Source organism: Papilio polytes, unplaced genomic scaffold (assembly GCF_000836215.1).
Source record: "Papilio polytes unplaced genomic scaffold, Ppol_1.0 DF821288.1, whole genome shotgun sequence".
Taxonomy (NCBI): domain Eukaryota; kingdom Metazoa; phylum Arthropoda; class Insecta; order Lepidoptera; family Papilionidae; genus Papilio; species Papilio polytes.
The window spans coordinates 212,932-236,884 of record NW_013527916.1 but is presented as its reverse complement, the minus strand read 5'-3'; the positions used below and the strand labels follow the sequence as shown (position 1 = coordinate 236,884).

At 33.3% G+C, this 23,953-nt stretch overlaps 1 protein-coding gene across 2 annotated transcripts in view; it reads left to right on the top strand.

Moving 5' to 3' along the window:
- Positions 1-23,953, top strand: part of LOC106109516 (homeobox protein caupolican-like) — a 90,093-nt gene that overhangs the window by 21,682 nt on the left and 44,458 nt on the right. The window contains exon 1 of one of the 2 annotated variants that reach the window (XM_013291045.1): positions 12,870-13,182. The exons of the other annotated variant lie outside the window; for it this stretch is intronic. Coding sequence (XP_013146499.1) covers positions 13,123-13,182 — 60 coding nt within the window. The 5' untranslated portion in view covers positions 12,870-13,122. Of the gene's footprint in view, positions 1-12,869; positions 13,183-23,953 lie in introns of those variants that run through there. 2 annotated transcript variants of the gene reach the window in all.

Genomic DNA, 23,953 nt, shown 5'->3' with positions numbered 1-23,953 from the left:
GTGGGTGGTCGTATTCGAATATATTTCATTTTAAATCTCATTGATGTGATTAGCCTGGAGCCATTTATTGCTTAGTTTTAGTAGGCATTAAGAAAAATCATTAAACACACAGACTAATTACTGTTATTACGAAACGTTATCGGCAGCACAGAAGCCAATCGAAATAACGGAGGTATTTCGTTCCATTATAACGCGCCTGAGGCACGAAGCGGCCGAAAACAATCCTTAACTCGAGGCCTTGTGGCTCGCGGCCGTTTTTATTTGAGAATATTTTCCTAACTAATTAAAAGCGTTGAAATAAGAAAATAAAAACGGACTCGGTTATCGATGGCATCGACCCCCTTTGTGTAGCGGCCACCAGCGAGGGAAGGCGTTTGGCCGCGCGCAGTAATTAACTAAGACCGAAGAGCGAATGGCTCCGCCGACGCACCCAACAACAAAGGATGCACACAACTCTCGAAAAATGCATGTCGCGGCTTAAAGGGTCGCGGAGAAGGCGAACGCTCTTGGAGAAATACGACTTACTGCCTTTTTTCTTACCAACGATGGAAGAAACAAGGATTAGTAAAAGTTCGGGAAGATGCACTCACTTATATGCTCTGCCTTCGATAAGTTTCATTATTAAAAGTGTTGTTGTTTCTATCGTGCAGATTTTCTATCTGTCTAGGCTTCTCATAATCTCTTTCTTACGATCAGTCTTTACCCCATTTTACACTCTCTTTTTATAAACAATAAAGTTATTGATTTAGTGTAATAAAGACGTTGTGTATTGCGGGATCGGTAGACCCCACGGACGAACAAGAAACAATTAGCAACAAGCCCCTCAGAGAGGCCTAAGTACAACGTAGTTAATTGGTTTCGTAAACTGTCTCCGAGTACCCACGCTTAAATGGTTCGTTATTCAAATCCCGTCGACTGACCAGATACCGCATCTAAAGTGTTATTGGAGCAATTGCTCATTGGCAAATGTAATAAGAATCTGTAATGTCCATTGCGGAAATTATCGTTGAAGGGATTTATAGTCGAGTCGCAATTTTGATTGAGTCCTTACAATATAGATTTGCCGTCATGTAAATTATATTTTACTAACGTAATATTCTTGTTAATAGTTCCTTGTCTTGTCGCGATAAAACTATTACAAATAAATAATAAGCATTCACGCTCGTATTTTAGAATGATAGGCAAAGATTTTAAACTGACAGTTTTTGGACAACACTCTTGCTCGTGGTTGCAATCTATACTAATGTAATAAAGCATAATCACACACTTCTTCGTTGCCTAAGATGTCAGAAATCACAGCATATTTTCGAATAATTCTTTCTTAAATAAAAAGCCCTACACTTAAGTCACGCTTTAGGCTATATATTTTCACACAGTTAAACTTAGGGGTATAAATGTTTTGGGTAAAAACCCTAATATTAGAAAAAGACCACAAGTTATTGCCAACATCAAGGAAGCAAGGTTGCCATAATTTGACATTATGTCATTTTGACATTTGCAATTGATAACTTGACAAATGTGAACAATAAAATTATTTTTTTATAATTTCATGCGGATGAAGTCGCATGGGAACAGCTAGTAGTACATTTAGTGATAGTATAACTCTTGTATTTTACCGTTATCGTACTATATCTTATAAATTCAGTGAAACTCTTGTATTCTAAGATTCATAGGATAGTATTAGTTATCTGTATATGTAAATCGATAGGATAGTCCTCATGATTATGTAACAGTTTGCAATGCAGTAAGTATAGGATTATAACGGAGAATTTCGTAACCTTGTTCTATATTAACTTGCTTCTTGTATTTATTCTTGTATTAACTTGTTATTTTAATAACACAACTAATATAAAGGATGTCAAATAATTTTATATGCCTAGTACCTACTAGAGAACAACAAAGGTTATGACATGTCGTTTTGTTTATTTAGACAAAACGACGTCAAAATTCAAAAGCATTTCATTGCTTTAGCTTTATACTAAAGTAATAAGTTATTACTGAATATATGAAGAAATTAATATTTGATTAACAAGTACATGCAATTTAGATATTTTGATATTTATCTTATATACGTTGAATTGAATACAATTTTAGTGCTGTTAACGATCTTGTCTACAAATAAGAAATTCTTCGCATACCGAAAGATCTTTGACGTTTGTAATTTTTACAAGTCTCATTGAATACACTTCATACAATAGTTATATCACTAGAGTTTTTAGATCTTAACAATTTAATATCAGTTTAATTAAAGGTAAACACAGAGATATATAAATAACATCGTATCAATCAAAGTAAAACTCGTAAAAGGTCCACTTTAGTGGGTAATTCCGTACTCCTTTTGTTTTTACCAAAAAAGTTTATTTTTTACGACCATCTCCGGGACGATGGTCGGTTTTATCGTGATATAAATCCAGATAATTAAGTGGCGTGACAAAAAATTGAGGCGCGATGTGTTTTCGGCCCGTCGAGTCTCATACAACTAGATGGTAATGAATGAACTGAGATAAGCGAAGATGAAGAGGATGGGCTGAGGGGACAGGGACAAGTTGGCCCCGTTGTGAATGAACAATTTCGTTAGTTCTACTCGCGTATGTGTACGTGTGTGCGTGTGCGTGTGTCCAATGAATGCACACACGTGCAACTGTCGAGATCGTTTTACATTATCGAGTTCCGGCTCTTAACTTGCTTTGTTAAAGTGGATGCCGTTATATGAATAACTAGGATTAGATTATTTATAGTTCACTTAATAACGTACAAGGATTAAAAATAGATTTTTTAATTCGACTAATCAATATTTTAATGATTCCAATTTCGGTTACTTGTTGATTGAAAATTTTATAACTATCTTTGAATGCTAATCAGAAAATTAAGAAAGTCCCTCCTTACCTAGCTTTGTCAATAGCTACAAATGTTCAGCACTACCATCGTAATAATTGAAAGCTTGAAATTTAGTCATGTTAATATTAAGAAGTTTTTTAATCGGAATTCATGAAAATAGTTATTATTTTTCAGTTTTACAATCTCCAATACACGGATACGGTAAGTAAATGAATATGAATATTTATTTATTCTATATTTTAATTGTTAAATATCTACTTGAAGATTAAAATAAGTAAACTTTTTATTCAATTAACTTCCTGTTTGTATATAATTAAAAAAATAATAAAGGATTATTAGACATCTGTTGAGTACAAAGTTCGTAACGCTATCTAAAACCACTAATCTCCAATTATAATTATTCGTCAGTGAATAGTAAAAGATATATTTCCACAGGGCAATCCACACGGCCGCGGCATAAGCCAGCGCCTCACCTCCTTAATATTATAATCTTATTCTAAACACGGAATATATTAAAGGAACAGTGGCGGCCCAAGTTGTTACCCTCAGCCTGTCGTCGAAGCGAAAAGGGGAAATGTATAAGATATTAGTTTAACATCTTCAAGATATTTTTGAATTGTTAACGGATTGAGTTTTCAATTTTATTTACTACTAACTATTCCCGTGCGGCTTCATCCGCATGATATTATAAAAACTTTATTTCATTGTTTACATTTGTCAATTGCGAAAGTCAAAATTCAAATGCACAAATAACTTATGTTGATTATGAAGGTTTTTTCCAATTTATTTACCCCCTAAGTGTAATAGCGTGTAAGTATATAGCCTAAAGGGTGACGTAAGTGTACGGGTTTTTATTAAAAGGAAAATCCAAAAATATGCTTTAATTGATGACATTTTACAAAGAAGTGTGTGTTTACGCTTTATTATATTTGAATATATTTTTTTCAGCACTATATTACAATATTACAAATAGAAACTGTCGATATAAAGCCATCAGAATGTCACTAACTGTGATATCTTTATACATCTTTAAAGGTGATAAAGGAGTAAAATAGAAATACTCAAACATGAGCTGTATCCGGAGCGAGAGTTTTTCAGCAAAACTCTAGCTTATGCTGTTTCATCTATGATCCACAATATATATTAATTACTGTTAAGCATAATGGAAATCTGATATTAAATTCATTATAACTTTACTAACCTATATTTTAAACTAAACATAAATATATTTCACAACATTTTACAACAATTTCGTTAACACAATTTTCGTTCTACGAATACGTTATATGCGGCACTTCGCAAAACTTAGGTACGTTGAAGTTTGAAATGTGAAGTTGAAATTTTGTACCCGACAAGTCTATAGTTGATACAAGTAGGTAGAGTTGCTCAAACGCTAAGAGCTTTCCGAGATGAACTCCCGGAATGCATTTACATGTCACAAGACAGTGTGGGAGTTTGAGCACATGCCGTTGATTGTCTCTTGTACCTGTCTGTTTCAACTTGTTAGGTATGTTATTGTGGAATCGATCCTTACTTGCGAGTTCAATTCGACGCTCTGCCGTTTGATCTCGATCCGTGCTTATTAAGAACTTGTATTTAACCAAAGCGGTTTGTACTGTTGTCGTAGAAACGATTTCGCCTTTGAGATCGTCGCTTGAATTTCAATCTAGTATTGCAGTGTTTATTTTGTGCAGTGTTTCACGAGTAATGCTTATTTGCAGACTTCGTATTTAGTAATGTACTTGAGTGTATTTTTAAGCACTTATAGAACTTTAACGTCACTTAGTCTTGAATTCGGTCTTTCTATTTTTATTGGCCATGTGAAGGAAGTTAATTGGTGTCCATATTCGAGAGAAATATAGAATTAAATTATAAAGTTTAAATTCTACATAACATAAATAAATGGATACAACAAAAAATCAATAAAATATCTATTGATTATTTTGCAAAATATTGCATATTAAGTCAGGTATTGTAAAGTTAAAACGTAAACTCAATTCAATAGTCACTCTGTCTGATGCTCTTAACGTACAGCAGAAGTGGTTCAGAGAATCCTTGTGACAGTTGTGCAGCTGAAGACGTAATGAAGTGTATATTTTGAAAACACACAGATAAGAGCAAACATCGCTGTAAACAGAGACGACACGTGTCTCGCAGATAGGAGACTAACACGAGTGGCTCGATGAGACACTTCCGTCCGGTCACGACGGCACTTTTTGTGTGATGTCAAGTGCCAACTGCAGATTAGATTGAATGCTATTGACTCGCTTTGGCACAGAGACTTTTAAGTTTGAGAAATTCTTTTTACAGTCAAACCTTATTTAACCGTTATTTACTTTTATTTTTTTTGTTAGTGTAACACGTGAACAGTCGCGGGCGAAAGCTAGTATTGGAATACATATGTCCAAATTGCCAAACACCTAGTTCTTCCCTCTCTATATTAGCAATGTGCATCGTTGACGAAAAAGTTATGGAATATATCATTATAGTTATTTCTGTCTATTATCTACGAGTACATTACTTGCTCATTCTTTGTAAAAATAATGAGGCTGTGGCATCTAGGTTCAATAGGAAACAGTTTGAATTTGTATTCTAATTTTTAAATTAAAATTGTAACATAGATGTTTAGTAAAAATAGTGCAAAAACTGTTACAAATATATATTAAACGATCAACAAGTCGATATAAGATGATTTTTTTTCCAATCTCACAAATCTTTTTATATCTGGCTATTCCTGTTCTACCGAAATGTAGCGCTTGGACTCTCATTAAATGACTTCTTGAAGTCATTACGGATAAAATGCACGATGATTAATAGCTGTGGAATATTAAACACAATACGTGGTGTTTTGTTTTAAGATAATAAGCGTTAACCTGATAAATAATTAATGAATACGATCATAATCGATAGACCGTTTTCGTGAATAAAAAACTCTAAAGTGCTTTGTCGTTTGACGTATAATTTGAAACCTGTCCGACGGCAGATGCCGCTAGCTTTTAATTGACTTATCTCAAATTACATGTTTCTATATTATGGACACTAAAATTATAAGGGGAAATTTGTATTAATAAGCCGCTGGAGATACTTTGGTTGTATGTTAATAGAAATGTGATTGTATTATGTATAACTAAGCTGTAGTTGATTTGCTTTATTGTTTTTTGATTTTCGGCTGTATGCTGCTGAAATACTTACACAAAATTATATTGTTGTCCCTATCTTTCTCCATGTAAAAACTGAGATATATGTCTTTGTACGTGTATAATAGAAACTCACAATAAGCTACAATGTCTTTCATGTCATGTTTAATGCTTCTTTCTTCTTAAAAGTTGGTTCATCATAACAAATGAAATTTGGTTTACGTTTTTTTTTAAAACAATCTAAGCTTATTATAATGGTTAATCACTCAACCAAAATTCACCAAAACAATTTGAATATTACGTAATAAAAAGGTCTGCGGCGCGCGCCGAGCCACGCATTCGGAAGACGCGATAAACGGCCGCAACGCAATTCAGCCAGATCCTATCCTACAGGCGAATTCAATTAACTGTACAAGGCGCGGGAGTAATAAATTCTCTAAACAATCAGAATTCGAGCCCTGTAATATGTCCGTCCGGTTGCATGCGCAATGCGGCGATGCCGCTGTTTAATCAACGTATAAACACGCTGTACCTACGACCGTCCCTTGCGGACCACGTGCCTGTGTGAGTGGGCTCTTACTTTATTTTTTTTTACACCAACCGTAAAAGGTTTGCGGACGCGTTGTTGGATTGTTTTTTGGCGACTTTCATTTTGGGGCAGAAGTGGGAATTAATGCAAATTTTTACACATACCCAATAAGTTGTGGAGTGTTTTAATTAATAGATTGGATTCGTTGTTTGTGATGTCATTTTGATTGAGTTATATTTTTTGTAATAACATCTTCACGAAGTAGATGACTAGTAGTTGTCACTTCAACTATTTATAAAGGAATGCTAGTAGTAGGAAATTAGGAGGAGAGAGATCAGGCTTACAACGCCATTTGTAAGAATCAGAACAACATGATTTTGAGCGTAGGGTTTTATTTACTTTTTTGTCAATAAATTCTAATGAAATTGAATATGATCTACAAAAACATACCTACTGAATGTACTGACAAGAGCATTTTGCTTACTACAAATGTAACATTCGCAATAAATCAGCGCTCACTTGATCCCGTCTTATCTATGTCTGTATTTATAGCTGTTTCAGATTCTAATACATGGATTATTCTACTAAACGGCTTAACTCTCTCATCTAATATATACCACCCCTACTTCACTTTTCCCGTTCACACAAGAAACTAATTTGCTTTGAAAGTGCTTTCTATGGAAATTCATTTCCGAAACGAGTGTTGACACTTCGTCTAGGTCGCCTATTGTTTGTCCGGGTCGCAGCCCCACGTCATTACCATTTCGCAAAGACCTCGGTATCGTTTTAACGTAAATGGACGGAGGTATATCTATAGATTACATCAGTCAGGTTTTTCCTTTTTATGAAGAGAGGAATTAGCTAGCGAATTACCTTTTATTATTTGTCCACAATTACCTTCAGTCACTGTTGCTTGTTTGCACAAAAAAGCTTGTTTTGTGTTAATATGGAGTACCGTTTATTTCAAACAGATGAGATAAGAATGTATGACTTAGCGCACCTACACACTGATTTACATTAACTTTATTATAAGTTAAGGAAGTCATAGTTGCGTATATTGCAAAAGACGACTGATAGTGTTAACTTTGACGTGTCAAATTAAAAGCTGTAACATTCATCCACAGCTCCTACCACCATCTAATTCAAGATTAATTAACCTTTAAGCAGTCTCAGTGAGACACCAGCGACAAGCGTATCGCTCCAACGAGCCCGCTATCTGATCCATCGTAAAAATTAATTACGTACACATGTTCATAAATATCTAAACTGCTAGCGTTTACTGGCAACGTACGGGCGTGCTTCACGCGACCGCTCACGCACCTAGCTGCGCTCGGGTAATTAGTAAGGCGGGCAAAAACCCTACATGTCAACCACTACTTTATTTAGTGTTTGTTTTTGTGCCACTTCCTGCCTCGAGTGTGAGACGCCTGGGCGCTCTCGTATATTCCAAAAATGCAAAATTGTCTCAAATTGCTTGTTATTAACGATGACAGATGTCTTGGCGCCAGCCCTGTAATTGTGCTGTTTCTAATTTCGACTTTACTAACATGACGCTAAGATATAAGATAAGTTGAATTCGTTTAGAAATCTTCGAACGCTTGCGATGGGATGTGTTGATACTACAGCTATGGATATGCAATTAGTGACAGAGAATATGTTTTTTTGTATACTTTAAGAGTAAGATATAGTTATTTCATTATAATGGCGTGGTCGACGGGGCGTTTATACTGTAAATGTTGCGGTTAACTTAACATAATATTATAAAGCATGAGTTTCAAGTTTTACCGTGTTGTTCGCTTTCGTTAGGCATTCGCTTAAAGATGAACGATTACACAAATACTAATGTTTTCATAATTTTCTACAACTGTTTCATTTCACACGAACATTCCCACTAGTAGTTACTATATTCGTGTATTGTGTAAAACCAAATAATTTTATGAAAGTTGTAATGATTTTTATTAAATTTTATTACGGTGAAAATGGAAAGAAAAATATGATTAATGTACGTTATGGTATCATCGTCACCTCTTTCCCTTTAGAGGTTGGACACAGTACGAACTCTTCCATACATCTCTATCAGCCGTCATTTCTGAATTCACCCCTTTTTCAAACATTTCCTCTTTCAAACAATCAATTCATACTTTCTTCGGGCTTCCTCTACCTTGTTGTCATCCACATTTAATTATATTATGTCTTTGAATTCTTATTTCCGATCAATGCAGACAACTCTACCCGCCTTTAATCGAACTGTATTTGTCGATTTTTATTGATATCTGGTGTTGCAGATGGCCATGGGCGTTGTTGACCACCTCTGTTTTCCCACCGCTCGGTTTCTTATAAAAAAATATTCATTGTTAGCATATGTAGTTTTAAATTAAGACCTCTACACGGACGTCAGAACGGCCGGCGTTATGCGATTAGCAGTTCAAGTTTGTCATACACGGACTGCAATTTGCAGTCGGCACTAAAAAATTGCCATCAGTACGCCAACCACTTGAAATTACTACGCTTACTAAAATCCGTCCGTATATGGCATTCTTTACTATTGCCAAGTTATTCTAACGCTATTTTTTTAAATAATAAAGGGGGGCAAACGAGCGGCGAGCGCTATTGTGCATAAAGGTTTTTAATGATTTAAGAAGGTTTCCTATGATTGAGAAATTGTCTTTTGTCGAGATTCTTATATTATTAACTAGCTGATCCCGTGCGACTTCATCCGCATAAAATTATGGGAAATTAATTATTTTATTGGTTACATTTGTCAAATTATCAATTATAAATGTCAAAATGACATGACATTACAAACCTTGGCAATCTTGCTTCCTTGATGTTGGCAGCAACTTATGGTCTCTTTCCCACATTAGGGTTTTTATCCAAAACATTCACCCCCAAAGTTTAATGACGTGAAAATATATAGCCTAAAGCGTGACGTAAGTGTTGGACTTTTTATTAAATAAAGAACTATTCAATAATATGCTGTAATTGCTGACATCTTAGGCAACAAAGAAGTGTGTGTTTACGCTTTATTATAATAGTATAGATTTGGTTAAAACGCTTATTTCGTTGATTGATTAGTGTTAGGGTAAATTTAAATGGAGTAATATACAAGTTACGTAGTTCGGTACACATTTAATTATATCGTACCGAAATAACGAAAGGTTAAAAGCTGGGAAACCGGCGATAGGTGTACTTTCAAAAAATGAGTAGTAATATTTATTCATTATAATATATCGACGTGGTTGGGTGACGTGTGTATAGAGAACGACGGGGTGGACCCGCGGGGGGCAATTGATTCGACTATAAAATAGCTAACCCATGTTCGTACATGAGTAAATGAGCAGCTTTGATACAAACAGCTATTACTTCCGTTAACAATTAAAAATAACGATAATTTTCTACCCTAAACGATACAACTATGTTTTTTATTGTATTTTTTTCTATATTAACATGAACACGAGTTGTCTTGGAATGCCTTTTTACCATGTTCTTACTTTTATACTGAAAATGTCATACTGTAACTGTTTAAAAAAAATGCCTGGCGTGTTTTATTCGAACCAAACATTCTTTATATCGGTAAAATATATTGAAAAACATTGTAAAAATTTTAGGTGTCTAAAATATAAAATGCACTGACTTAATATGTCAAGGAATAAAATTGTCAATTAATACAAAATACATTGTGTTGTGACGATTTTTATATAGAAATAGGTGGTTTTAATGGAATTTTATAACGGATTTTGAAACAAAGATATTGCATACAAAGTGGACTCTACCGCCTTTCAGTGAACCGCCCAAATAAACTAAGTTTTGTTCAGTACACTTTAAGTAATGCGGTTTGAATTAAATTTATTAACCTAGTTACTAGCGCCTTGTAGAAATTACGAAAGGGCTTGTATTGTAAATTATTTTAGTAGCGTTGTGTCCACGAAAATTACTCCGCATTGAATAAATAATGTAAAATCGTTATTTCCATTGTCGGGCAGTGCTTGTGGTAATTCACCTATAGTTCAAATTAAATCTCTCTCTAATTTGTGTTCTGCTGGCTAAGCTCCGCAATTGTTGCATTGCCAAATTTAAGTTCCAGATATCAGTTAAAAGATTTGATTTTATTAATAAACTAGCTGTTCCCGTGCGACTTCATCCGCATAAAATTGTGACAAATTTGTTTCATGTGTCAAATTATCAATTACAAATGTCAAAATGACATTACATGATGACAAATCATGGCAACCTTGCTTCCTTGACGTTGGCAGCAAGTTATGGTCTCCCACATTAGGGTTGTTATCCAAAATGTTTATCCCTAAGTTTAATGGCGTGAAAATATATAGCCTAAAGCGTGTAAGTGTAGGGCTTTTTATTAAATAAAAAGAATTATTCAAAAATATGCTGTAATTGCTGACATCTTAGGCAACAAATAAGTGTTTGTTTACGCTTTCTTATAATAGTATAGATGAATGACTTGTTTCCCAGTTATATTTAACTATTCAGTGTTTTTCAATAACTTTATGAAATGCGTTTCGGAACTTTCTTTGAAACTAAGGGCAACCTAGTAGAACTTAGAAACACTAGGTAATAAATTAAAATAAAACTTCAGCAACCCGGTATTATTCAGGTAACACTAGAATGTTATGCTTTGGTATGTACGACGTAAAATTTGCTGACAACCCTTAAAATTTTCTTTTTAATTTAAGAGTTAACTGATTATACGTTGACGTATAAAATCATTAAATTAGCAAATTGATAATCCATGTGACTTAGCATCAATAACTGCTTAGTTCGTATTTCTCGATTGTGCTATTCAATACTTGGGCGTCATCCAAAAATAACCCTTATTCGTATTACAATTAAAGCTATTATTGCAAGTTGATAGTAACGTTACAAGATTATTGTGTTACTTAGAGCTTGTATTTAAAAACATGTCTATTTCAAATCCAAGTGCCATTATAGATTAAGAATTATATCTATAACATTTAGTAATTTCATAATTATTCTATACTAGCTTTCGCCCTCGACTCCGTTCGCGTGAGATTAAAAAAAAAAACTAAACTGAGTAGCCAATGAGTTCTTCCAGACTATCCTCTACATTTATGCCAAATTTCATCGAAATCCGTTCAGCTGTTTAGGCTACAAACTCTAACAAAAACCCATCCATCTAAACTTTCGCATTTATACCATTAGTAAGATTTATTCGATAAATACATCACAGCTTGATTAAAACGTAATGTTTCTTAATAATCTGTTACCGCAAAATTACGGTTTTGAAACACTTTAATGAAACCTACATTAACAAATTCTTTAACATCGAATCTTGTTAGTTATTTTGAAAAACACTGTATACAACTGTAGCAAACTTTGTTACAGCTTTTGCCCGCGACTTCGTTATGACGATTATGTTCTACATGTGTTAAGCCGTTTTAAATATACGTCGTAACAGACATACATTCATTCAAATATTTGATTTTAGAATGTAAATGTAAAAAAATATATAATAATCAATCCTAAATGTTCATAACAACATCGATAGCAGTAATAAGGAATCGAGAACTTAAATCTTTTAAAATAGTAACTGAGAACTGTGATTTGAAATCATGCTTTTGTGCAACAGTACAGAGGGTCTACCCCGAAAATTTGTGTGTTCGTAACGTTATCGTAATATGAGATTTGTCAGTGTACTTTGCGCCCGATAGGGGCGCTGCTAAACTTTGTGACACGAAGTACATTTATCGATATAAAATCGTAACTTTAGTCAATTTAGTCCTTTTGTAGGAGCAATCAGGGGATATTAAGTTATTAAAAAAATTATTAGTGTACCGTTGGAGTATCAAATAATAAATATTAGTTAGCCCAAATGCTCGTCGTGTCATGAAACGACTAATATCTAAACAATTAACGTGTCTACAGGATGTTAAGCACGCTTATCACCCCTTTGTTCTACTGACATATAGTGCAGTGCCGAGTAAACATCGATAAAGTACATCGTTCACAGGTGGTCGAATCGATAAAGTCGATTCTCGGCACTACACGACGCTGTCCGTAAATCGGACGAGGTGAAACAACTTGTCCTCGGCCGAGCCATTTTTTGCCACAAGAGATTTGTTTGCCCGCGGTCGAGCGCGACTGTCTCGCCGAAAACCCATAAACATGATCAAGTCGAGCCGACTGCCGCTTTTTTCCTTCGCCCCACTCTCTCTTAGGCGGAGTTTATATTGTAGGCGGAGTCTCGGCGGGGAGGGGATCGAATGAAAGAACGTGTTTCGTGTTTAAGTTTGGAGAAGGATAGAGAACTGTTGAATACATTGGCCGACGGAGACAAGGGCCGCCTTAGGGGTGGAGTCTAGTTGGCTCAGTCCTACGTCGGCGGGGCGTTAGGCGTCGGGCGCGCGCCAGTTGGTGTCGGGATTCGAACGTGTGAAGGTGTTGTCCGGTCGGGCAGGAGCACGAGGCATGCGAGGTGCGCGCGCCCATGCTCCCTGACGTGCAGGGATGGCAGCGCGCCGCGCAGCCGCCGCGCATTCAACCAACTGTGATACCTTTTAATTCGTTAACGTAGCAACCCTAAGGAACTTTTAGTTCGTGCTGTAGACTTCTAGAGACAGTGTTTTGTGTGAAACCGCCCATATGATCGTCCCCATGGCAGCGTACGCACAATTTGGCTACTCATACCCGCCCGCCTCACAGGTTAGTTAGTCAAAAAAGTTTCAAAAACTCCTTCATGAACGATTACCCTTAATTTTAAATAAGAATTGTTGTTTTGTACTTTTAGACAGTCCAATCCATTCAAAAGGATTTAGTACTGATTGAATTATCCTTTTAAATTTATCTTTATTACCTTTAAAAGAAAGCCATAACTCAAGTTGCATTTTAAAACTAACTTTGAGCTAACAATCTGAATACAATAATTGCAGAAGATTTATTTCATGAAATTAAATTTAAATTTATTGAAATGTTATTATTTCAAATGGGCTAAGTATATAGATTAACATTTTAACATAAAAAAAGATATGTTATTGAAATAAACATACTTTAAGTTAGGCTAAACAGTGCCGTCGCAACAGAACATGCAGTCATAATTATTCTAATAAAAAACTACGGTTCCTGAGTGTTTTAGATTATAAATTATAATTAGTTTTGTTATTTTAATTATTAAATACTACGAGTGTTAAGAATTATTATTATGAGTTAAGTCTTAAGTTATGGAAGGGAATGGCCTATTGTGAATAACTTTATTATTTTGTTTGAATGTAAAATAACTTTTAAATAAAAGTTATTAATTATTACTTAATTATATCCAATAATAAGCATAATGCAATGTTTAGTACATTTTAACTTTTCGTTAAATAATAGAATCGAGAAGAAATGTTATTATTGGCATTTTAATATAGTATACAAGATTATTCAAAATTATGACCAATTGGAATATCACAAAACTTTAATTTTGTTTAAATAACAGAGTTAGTGAAGAAAGAATTCCTTAATACAATATTATGGAAATTATTATTGTTAATATTCCACAAGAGAAGTCTTTATAAGAGTTCATGTTTTTAAATTTAATACAATGTAATATTATTTTGTAAAGTATTGAGTTAGTAAGTTTTGCTGTAAATAGAAAAGTTAGAGAAGAAATGACTGATGTATCTAAATAAGTTGTTTTAAGTATATAGAAAACGTGGATTTTAAAAGCAATTTCTTATTAGAAAGGCGAATAAGATATAAAATTCTAACAAGAATTTACCAGGTTGATAAACTCGTTAGATAGAAATCCAATTGGTTCTTATAATCGTATTTCAATTTTTGTAATTATACTAATATTATAAATGCGAAAGTTTAGATGGATGGATGTTTGTTAGAGTTTGTAGCCTAAACGGCTGAACGGATTTCCATGAAATTTGGTATAGATGTAGAGGATAGTCTGGAAGAACACATAGGCTACTCACTTTTCTGTTTTTTTAATTCCACTCGGACAGAGTCGCGGATAAAAGCTAGTCGATAACTAAATTCAAAGACTGTTAATTGAGTTATTTATCCACTGATCATGTGACTGTTTTGTTTATTTTGTCAAAATTTAATTTTAAACTGTGAATTTCTTTTCCGACGGAGGAATAAAATTTAACGTGAATAAATAGAATAAGCACAAGTGAGTAGTTAAAAGACTTTTGATCTTTTTAGACCAGACCTACAAAAGTAATGTTATTAATAAATAATAGTTGCGCGCCTCTAATCGCCTATTAAACAAAGGGTCTAAAGGTTACTATTTTCAGTCAGTACCGACAACTTTAAGTCCGTTCTGACAGTATTAATTGATCAGTACCACTGTTCAGTTATATAGAAAAAAATGTAACTGAAGTATTCAAGTGTTAGTTAAAATTTTGCCATACGAATTGAAGTTGAAGCCGCCGCTAAAATGCAAGCGGCCGTACACGAACCGAGAGTCAAACAACTTGAATGTGTATGGTCACTTTATTTTGACTTTAAATGCGGTGCATTTACAAAAAAAGATATTAAATATTAAGGTTTCCATTTAATCTTGTTTCATCTATACTAATATAATATTGCGTAAACACACACTATTTTGTGGCGTAAGATGTCAGCAATTACAGCATGTTTTTTACATAATTATTTCTATAATAAAAATCACTACACTTACGACATACTTTAGGCTATATATTTTCACGCTATTAAACTTAGGGGCTAAATATGTTGGATAAAAACCCTAATGTGGGAAAGAGACTATAAGTTGCTGCCAACATTAAAGAAGAAAGATTGCCATAGTAAGGTAATTGGTATTTTGACATTTGCAATTAAGAATTTGACAAATATAAACAATAAAATAAACATTTTATAATTTCACGCGGATGAAGCCGCATGGGAACAGCTAGTCTTAAACATTTGTCTTAGAATATTAAATGTCTGTATCAATAAAGATCAGATAAACGATCACAACATAAGAAAAAAGAGGTACAAGTTAATAGCATAGATATGAAATAACATAGGTATGTTTACTTCTGAGTTAGAAATCTACATGTTTAGTATATCTCTCTTTTGTTAAAAGTTTAAAATTATCAACTTGCAGTCGCCAGCGTATCCGTCGGCGCGGTTTCAAAAAACATTTAATTCGCATCCTATGTATTCCAGACTATGTTTTTTAATAAACGTCCATCCATCTTAAATTAAGAATTGATATTAGTATAGTAAGATATGTAAAATAGAATTTAACTTTAAAATGTTTTATATGTATTAAAATTATTATTACAATAGGCTCAAAGGCTGTATCCACTAAAGAGATTTGTTACCTGTAATATAGAGATATTCTAAATATGTGTGTTTGTGGAAAAAGTCAAATATTAAAGCGTGTCATCTTAATTTACTTATATTGAATATGTCATGTAACTATTCATTAAATTATATCATAAAAAATGTACTGGCAAGTATTATTTATTGATGTATTTATTGTAATTCATTCAAATGCATTTGTAAATTTTAAATAATTTTGTATAACTTATAGCAAAGTAATTTAGAAAAATTACATAGTTTTTTTCTAATTTTACCAACAATAATATATTTTTTGATTAACAAATAAAAAAAAATGTGAATAAAATATTTTTAACAGCTAATTCACCTGATGTTAAGTAAACGGATAATATGTATTACTTAAAGTGCATATTCAAACATTCTGCACAGTCGAGGACGTTAATTTCCTATCCAATTCGCTGAATTACAGTTCGGTGGAAAATTTCTAAGCTGCTATTGTGACAATTGTACGATATACAATTAACGTGGGTGGCGAATTTAATTCCTTGACTATAAGAATGATTTTATTACGTGACATCTACATAAAATAATCGATTAGTAACATTTCAACTTCATTGCTAATTCATTTGATATTCTACACTTCTTGAACTCGAATCGTTAACATTAAAAGCAAAATAAGAACTTATAAAAGTATGTACGTGACCATTTTCTAAAAATTTAATACCATTTTATTGCGATAATTTTCTAAGTAATTTATATTAGATATATTACTACTTGTATATAAATAGTTACATTGTTTAATAAATACATTTGTCTGTCTAATTGTGTTTATTCAGTTACACATATTTATTTAAATAAATGTGTATGACTATTATGTTAATATTGTTTGGTTATTATGTATATACAAGCGTACATCAAAGTGGTTTAAGAACTGTGTTGAATATAGGTGGCGGGTATAATTAAAACATGACCATATACTACTATAATTTTTATGTTACAGACAAAAATCGCCTTTATTCGGAGAAGGAAGCTTGTAAATGATAGTCCTGCAAAATTGACATAATAAAACCATTTAAATTAGACATAGAGGTTACTGATTAGATAGCTTTAGGCTTGGAAGCCTATTTGCGTTTTTATCACCTCACTACCAAAGAACGCTTTATTTTACAAACCGGGCAAAATAATAATTTCATTAACAAAATTACATTGTCGACAGAAACAAAAGAAAACTTTGTTTTCTTTTTTTTATTTGTACTTACATTCTCGGTTCTGTCACATTGCGACTTTATTGCGTGACTGTACATAATGTTTTACAAGAATTTCCTTGGACCACTAATAACACTGTTTTGAGTCAAGGTACCTGTTATAAAATAAGTAAACGTAAAGAAATTGTTGTTACATTATTACTATGCGATTGCCTGCGAGTATGCACCTGCTTTTGATTACGAGCCCCATTCATGATATTTTAACAAACTTAAATGACCAATTAAATCTTGAACGGACGAAATTGAGGCATTTGTTAATTATCGCAACAGAAAATGTTTAAAAGAATAAAACCACATTTCAGAAAGTCAATTCGTTTGTTACATTTCTATTGAAAAACTGTTGAATTCCCGAGTAAAAACCTTAGTTTTTTTATCACCTTGTTCTGCCTATGTATAAAACAAATTGTACTTTTCGCACGTACCAATATCCAATTGTTTATTACTAATTAACTAGCTTTCGCCCACGACTCTGTCCGCGTGGGATTAAAGAAAACAAAAGTGAGTAGTCTATGTATTCCTCTAGAATATCCTCTAAATCAATACCAAATGTCATAGAAATCCTTCCAGGCGTTTAGTCTACAAACGCTAACAAACATCCATCCATCTAAACTTTCACATTTATAATATTAGTTTGATGGTAACAAGTTTCGTAATGGATTATAAGTGGGTTTTCTCAGCTAGCTAGATCATTAAAAAACATACATAAGAATTGAGTACCTCCTTCTTTTGGGATGTCGGCCAATAACATCTCGAAATGCCATATACCTAACTTGAACTGCAGTAGTTCTTTATAAATGCACACATCTGTTAGTACAAATTTGTTTTAAATAAGCGGGATATTTAAGCCAACCGTTAAGGTTAGCTGTTAAGATAATTCAATTTTATTAATTCTACATTACAGTTAGTTTTAGGACAAATATTAAATTACACAATGCATACAACGTGGTTTAGAACTGTGTTGTCAGAAAGTGCCTTTTAAGCATGTATTTCTCAAGCACTATGCGTACAATTGAAGTTTAAGAAAACTGTGTTATCGTAAGTACACACCTTATATGAGTTGGACACACAAATATGTCCAAGGCACGCATACAAATTTATAAACGTGCGTACTATCTTATAATAATACTTAAGCGTGTGTCGTGAGTAAAAGACAATCCAATATCACCTAATAATGACAATACATTCGACTTATTTATGTATTTTTGTTTTATGCCATTGCCTTTGATAATAAACACAGAAATAAATGTTGAAAAAATGCTAATAAAATCCCATTTAATCATATTACAAACAATTCATAAAAGTAATAGGAAATAATGAATAATTCATAAGGATATTTTGTAACATAGTTATTTTTTTTTTCACTTTATATAATGTTATCAAAAATGTAATATGCAATAATAATATTTAATTAACATGAAAAGTTGTCTCAAGAAGGTGATCTACGAGTATACTAATATTATAAAGAGGAAAGATTTGTATTTTTGTATGTATTGTAATAACTCAAAAACTACTGGGCCGATTTTAAAAATTCTTTCACCGTTAGAAAGGTAATTTATCTGTGAGTAACATAGGTTTTTTTTAATACTTTAATTTCTCGCGGGCATAGTCGTGAACAACAGCTAGTAAGTACTAAATAAAGTTAGTCGTGGACTTTTATTTCCTACCCATTTCCTTAAAATATTTGACACAACGCGATCAGTTCGAAAACTTATAGCAAACAGGATTCAATTATATCTCCTATGGTATCGATTTTCTATAAGATATTAGATCCGAAATGGGAAGTGAATTTAATTCTTTGCTTGATTTATTAATCTGCTGATAAATAACGAAATTATTACGTCACTATGGCATTTTACATCCAATCATTTGTTTACGCCTTTGCGAAGCAAGATTACTTGTTAAGATTTCAAAAAGATAATGATAAAATACATTGAGTTTTATTTACATAGTAAAATATGTTTTACAACAATAAATAGACGCTTAAAAATATTACACGATAAAAATAATCAGATGTAATAAACATTTTTCATATAACATATTATTACTAATTCGTAGTATTTTTTTCTTTATTTAACGTTTAATCGAGTGATTTTTAATACGTAGGCTGTTGAGAAATTATTTATTTTACCGTTTAATATAAAGATATACAAAATTGATTCTTAATATAGAAGAATGAGAAACCAATATACGATATAAAGAGAGAAATACATGTAGAATCGATTTATGCAAATTCGCGCAATAATCAGTTCTACAACTTTATTTAAATATAGCTTTAATGGATAAATGAACTGGACCTATTAGTGGAATTGACGTTAACTGTATAAACCTCACAAAATTAAATACCACGTAAGCTATTTAAATTCGCCATTGTATAATTCCGCAAACAACGTATTTATACCCGCACAAAACAGAATGCGGTGCTAGTATCGCGCGGTTCCACATCAATTTTCCGTCTAATTGAACGAACGCAATTGACCATTCAACTTGACTGGAGGTAGTTAGTAGTTAATAGCTTTCTGATATGGTCGTGTAGTTTTAAAATCAAACAAACGCCAAGAAATTGCTCCGTCTCGGCGTAACATACCACTTTCCGATCGATAACTTTAGCCAACTCAGACCTCACCAAGAACTTATACTTGTTCTCAGTTTTTATTGCGACTTTATCAATTATAAGCAAAATACCCAATACGGTGTGCACGAGACCGTTTATTGTTTTTTTTAAAACAGTTTTATTATGTAAACGCACGCGTGTAAAATTCAGGAATGCCTAAGTTTGTTTTTCTAACGATAAACTCAAACAGGTCTTGGGTGCGAAACTAGTTGTAAGGTAACTCGATATTTCAATGTGTTTTATGTATGTTTGAAGTACTATTTATTGGAAAAAAATTCTAAATAGATCTATGAATAGAAATTGTTCGATATCGCCCGACCAGTGTGTATCAAGTAGGAGCGCCAATTAATTCACCTAGTACTGCCTATGTATAAAACAAAACGTTATTTTTTGCAAGAACCTATATTCAATTGTTTATTTCTAGTTAACCGTAACTCGTTTCGTGGCTTTATGAATTATAAGCGGTTTTTTTTAGCTAGATCGTTAATTCGAATTGCCATATACCTAATTTGTACTGCAGTAGGTCTTCATAGAAGTACACGTCAATTAGTACTACAAATTTGTTTTTAAAAAGCCGGTTAGTTTATTTTAGTCCACCGTCAAGTCACCTCATTTACAATTAATGTATAGACATATATCACAAAAGGTGGCTGATTATTATTAATAAATTCACGACACATATTTCGAATTGTGGGATAAATAGAGTACTCCGCAAAATGGTATTGTTAGTGTAAATGTGTCAGCGTTGTCGAATCATATTCACTCTTTAACTGATATAAAGTCCATCTATTTATTTACAAATTCTGTGGGAAGTGAGGGCAAAAGGTTAGAGTAAAAGCCGGGTCCGGCGCAATTTAATTGAGTCCTCCGACCTCATAATCCGTACCTCCCGCTTTGCCGCTAAATGTTATTTGTAAGGCAAACTCCAAACGCCAGCCGGTTCACGCACCTACACCTACCTATAAATTTTAGTCTAATTCACCCCAACGAATTTCGATCGTTAGGGTTATCACAACGAGTTCCAATGATATTACAATATGAAAACAATTATCAACACAGTATACATAAATATAAAATAGTTTCTGGAATTTCTTCGATGTCAGAATAATTGAAACTTTTGAAAATTAGGTAGCATTTGAAATTGTTATAGAGGTTTGGGAAAGTTGTTGGTTTAATGATTTAATTTATTTTTCTAATAATCGATAAAGTTTTCTTTCTGTGTATGTCCTTTTAACTACGTAAAAACGTGGTATCCTGCAAGATAATTATATTTAATGATTTGTCTATTAACTTGAATACGCTATAAAATTTAATGATTGATTGTTGATATAAATGTAAGGAAAGAAAATGTAATTCTAATGGTTAGGAAAAATTGTTGATTTGTTTTTTGTTCGTTGACAACCCTGTGGGGCCACTGTTTTTCTCAGGCGGTGGCTAGTAGGCAATTAATTTGCAGCGATTATTGCCATTGCGTTTATGCTTGTTATTAAAGTTGTCGACGATTTAAGATGGAACACGATTCTCAAATTGCTGCGTCGCGGCCGATTGCTCTTTCGCGCACGCTTAGATTGTGTTCCTCGCTATCGATTCGACGCCTTTCCATTTAATTTGTTAGCGATGTTTGGTGCGAACACTAAACGTTCCCGACTTCATAAGCGAGTGAGTATAGAATGTTATTTTTTTTAACACCAAAAACAACACGCTCCGTATGTATCAGATATCAAAATCGGAGTGAGACTTGAAGTTAATCTGTGTTCACTTTGTTAGCGGAGTAAGTTAACAAGCGTCTGCGTTTGCTCAATTAATAATTGACTGATGAAACATCGAATTATTGAGATGTACCATTGTAGTATTACATTGGGAATTCGACCATTGGTATTATCGTTTCGATTCAAACGATAATTGAATGGTGTTGCGTATAAATGGCCATTAATTGTTGCGGCCAGGATTGATGTGTATCAGATCACGAGCTTCGGGCGACGTCGATGGATTCGTAGTCCAGATAGTGTGGCGATAAAATCAATAAATCCAATTCGATCATATGGTTACATCTAAACAAGCAAAGATCCAATTTTTTTTATAAAACGTTGCTTTGGAAACGATTCTTGGAACATATCCAAAACAAACATGATACGATAGTAGAAAATTATTATTTGCTAAATAGATTTAAAAAGTAAGATGCTTAGGTCTTTTAAAGTAAAGTATAAGAAACTTTAAGTCCATTTTTCGTTATAAAAAACCGTTAAATAATTCTAATTCTAAAAAAAAAATTATAATTTAATGTAATAAAGCAAAGCAATATCCATGTTTAAACAAATACACCTACATATTTGTAACTTGTTTCATTTAATATAACCATTCAGGTACCGTCCTACATAATTAGTAACTGCTAACAGTTGACAACTACAGTTACTCGTATATCATACATTTATTAAGTGTGACAGTTCTGTAGACAAAATTTTACTAACATTATAAATGTCAAATTTTAAATGGATGGCTGTTTGATAAATCGAAATCGATGAAATTTGCCATAGATTTAGAGTTTTGTCTGGAAAAACACATAGGCTAATTCCCTTTATTTTAATTTCACGCGGACGGAGTGGCGGGGTAAAGTTAGTTATATGACGTATTATTCTGTCGTAGATCATAAGTTTAATTCCAAATGCGAATCGTCTTATCAACATGTGATTTCTTACATTAATCTTATCGAACAGGAAGAAAAGATAAAATTCATGACAAATGTAAGGTGAAGGATTTATTTTACCCTATTTCGCATTTGATATTGATTGAACTATTCAATTCAGTTTTTATTACTTAATATTTAGGCTTTTTATTGTTTGTATTTTGGTAATGTCTATCATAGTCACTTTAAATACAAAACTTATTTTAGGTTAGGACAGGACTTAGTAAATGTATCACATATTACTTTCCGAGAAGCAAAGGTGTGTCGGAATGATAAGAGCAAGTTGTATTAACAATCATGTCAACAACGTGTCGGATTCAATAAAAGGCGAGAACATCACCAATACCCTCATTTGCTTCCCGTTTATTATACGTTACGTTTTATTGTAAGTTCGAGGGCGTTCCGATTTGCTATCAAAGTTGTATAGAGTATAATTTTCTTTCCGGACGGCGATTGTTAAGGCGAGAGAAGCTTATTTGTGCGCCGACGCCCTGACGGTCAATTGAACACGCATGTACGCTCCGGCTCGGACCTGTGTTCAAATTAAAACACGACTCCCGTTCGTCAAGCGTCTAAAAAGCGAACAAGACTAGCGTTTACAGCGCAATCATTATAATGATCGGTTATCGATTTGCTGTATGGCGTGCTCTTTCAAAGGACCAACATTTAGTGCGTCCGATTACGCCGTCGCCCGCCGGCTATTCCGTAATCTATGTTCGGGCCTACCGTCGTCACGATATCGCCGACTTATCTCCGTCCTTCGTTCTTATAAGTTTTTTAAAATTCATATAATAACATCTGATAACAATCTAATTATTATAATGTCCTCTTTAACATATCCCGTTGGCCGGTCAAAATTGGTCCAGAACGGGCGAGCGCCGAGATGGGATAATGCCTTTGCTAATGTAATAGGAGTTATGATATCATCTTGATGCCGTTTAACTGTGCTTTTAAAATGAACAAATTTCGATACGATGAACATTATAATTAACGAAAATGTTGGCATTTACATAGTTGCTTACTGTTCGATATTCATCCTCCAATTTCAACGGAAGGCACATTAAAGTCTATAATGGTTCGTTAATTAAACTACGTCGGAGAGATAGTAGCTATATGATCATTAAATATTTATATAGTTCAAACTCGATAGTGTTCGACGTTCCGGTTTCCGAGCAACAATGAGGACGCGTAGGTACGATAGATGTGTACATTCAGCCAGTGTCCGAATCTCATCAAATATTGAAAAGCGATTGAAAGCTTCGTCCATTAGCTCGCTTACCCGTATCTACCGGACGTCCACACGGAATGGACTTACTAGACGCATATTAGATGAGGTCACGCCCATTTCAATTACGTCACTTTACGGTCAAAATTTCGTCTATCTTCCTTAACATTGTTGTAGGTTAGAATTAAAATGAAAACATAAAAAACCAAACTTTAACAATAATTTTAATAAAACAAATCTGATAATTAAGTCGTTGCGCCTTTTTCTATACATCTCATAAGGTTAATTTAATTTTTTAAACTTGTAATTATTTTTGTATGGTAACTCCACCTTTTACCCCTATTTCTATCATTGACCGACTTCCCAAAAGAAGGAGGTATTCAATTCGTCGGTATATTTTTTTTTTTTTTTTTTTT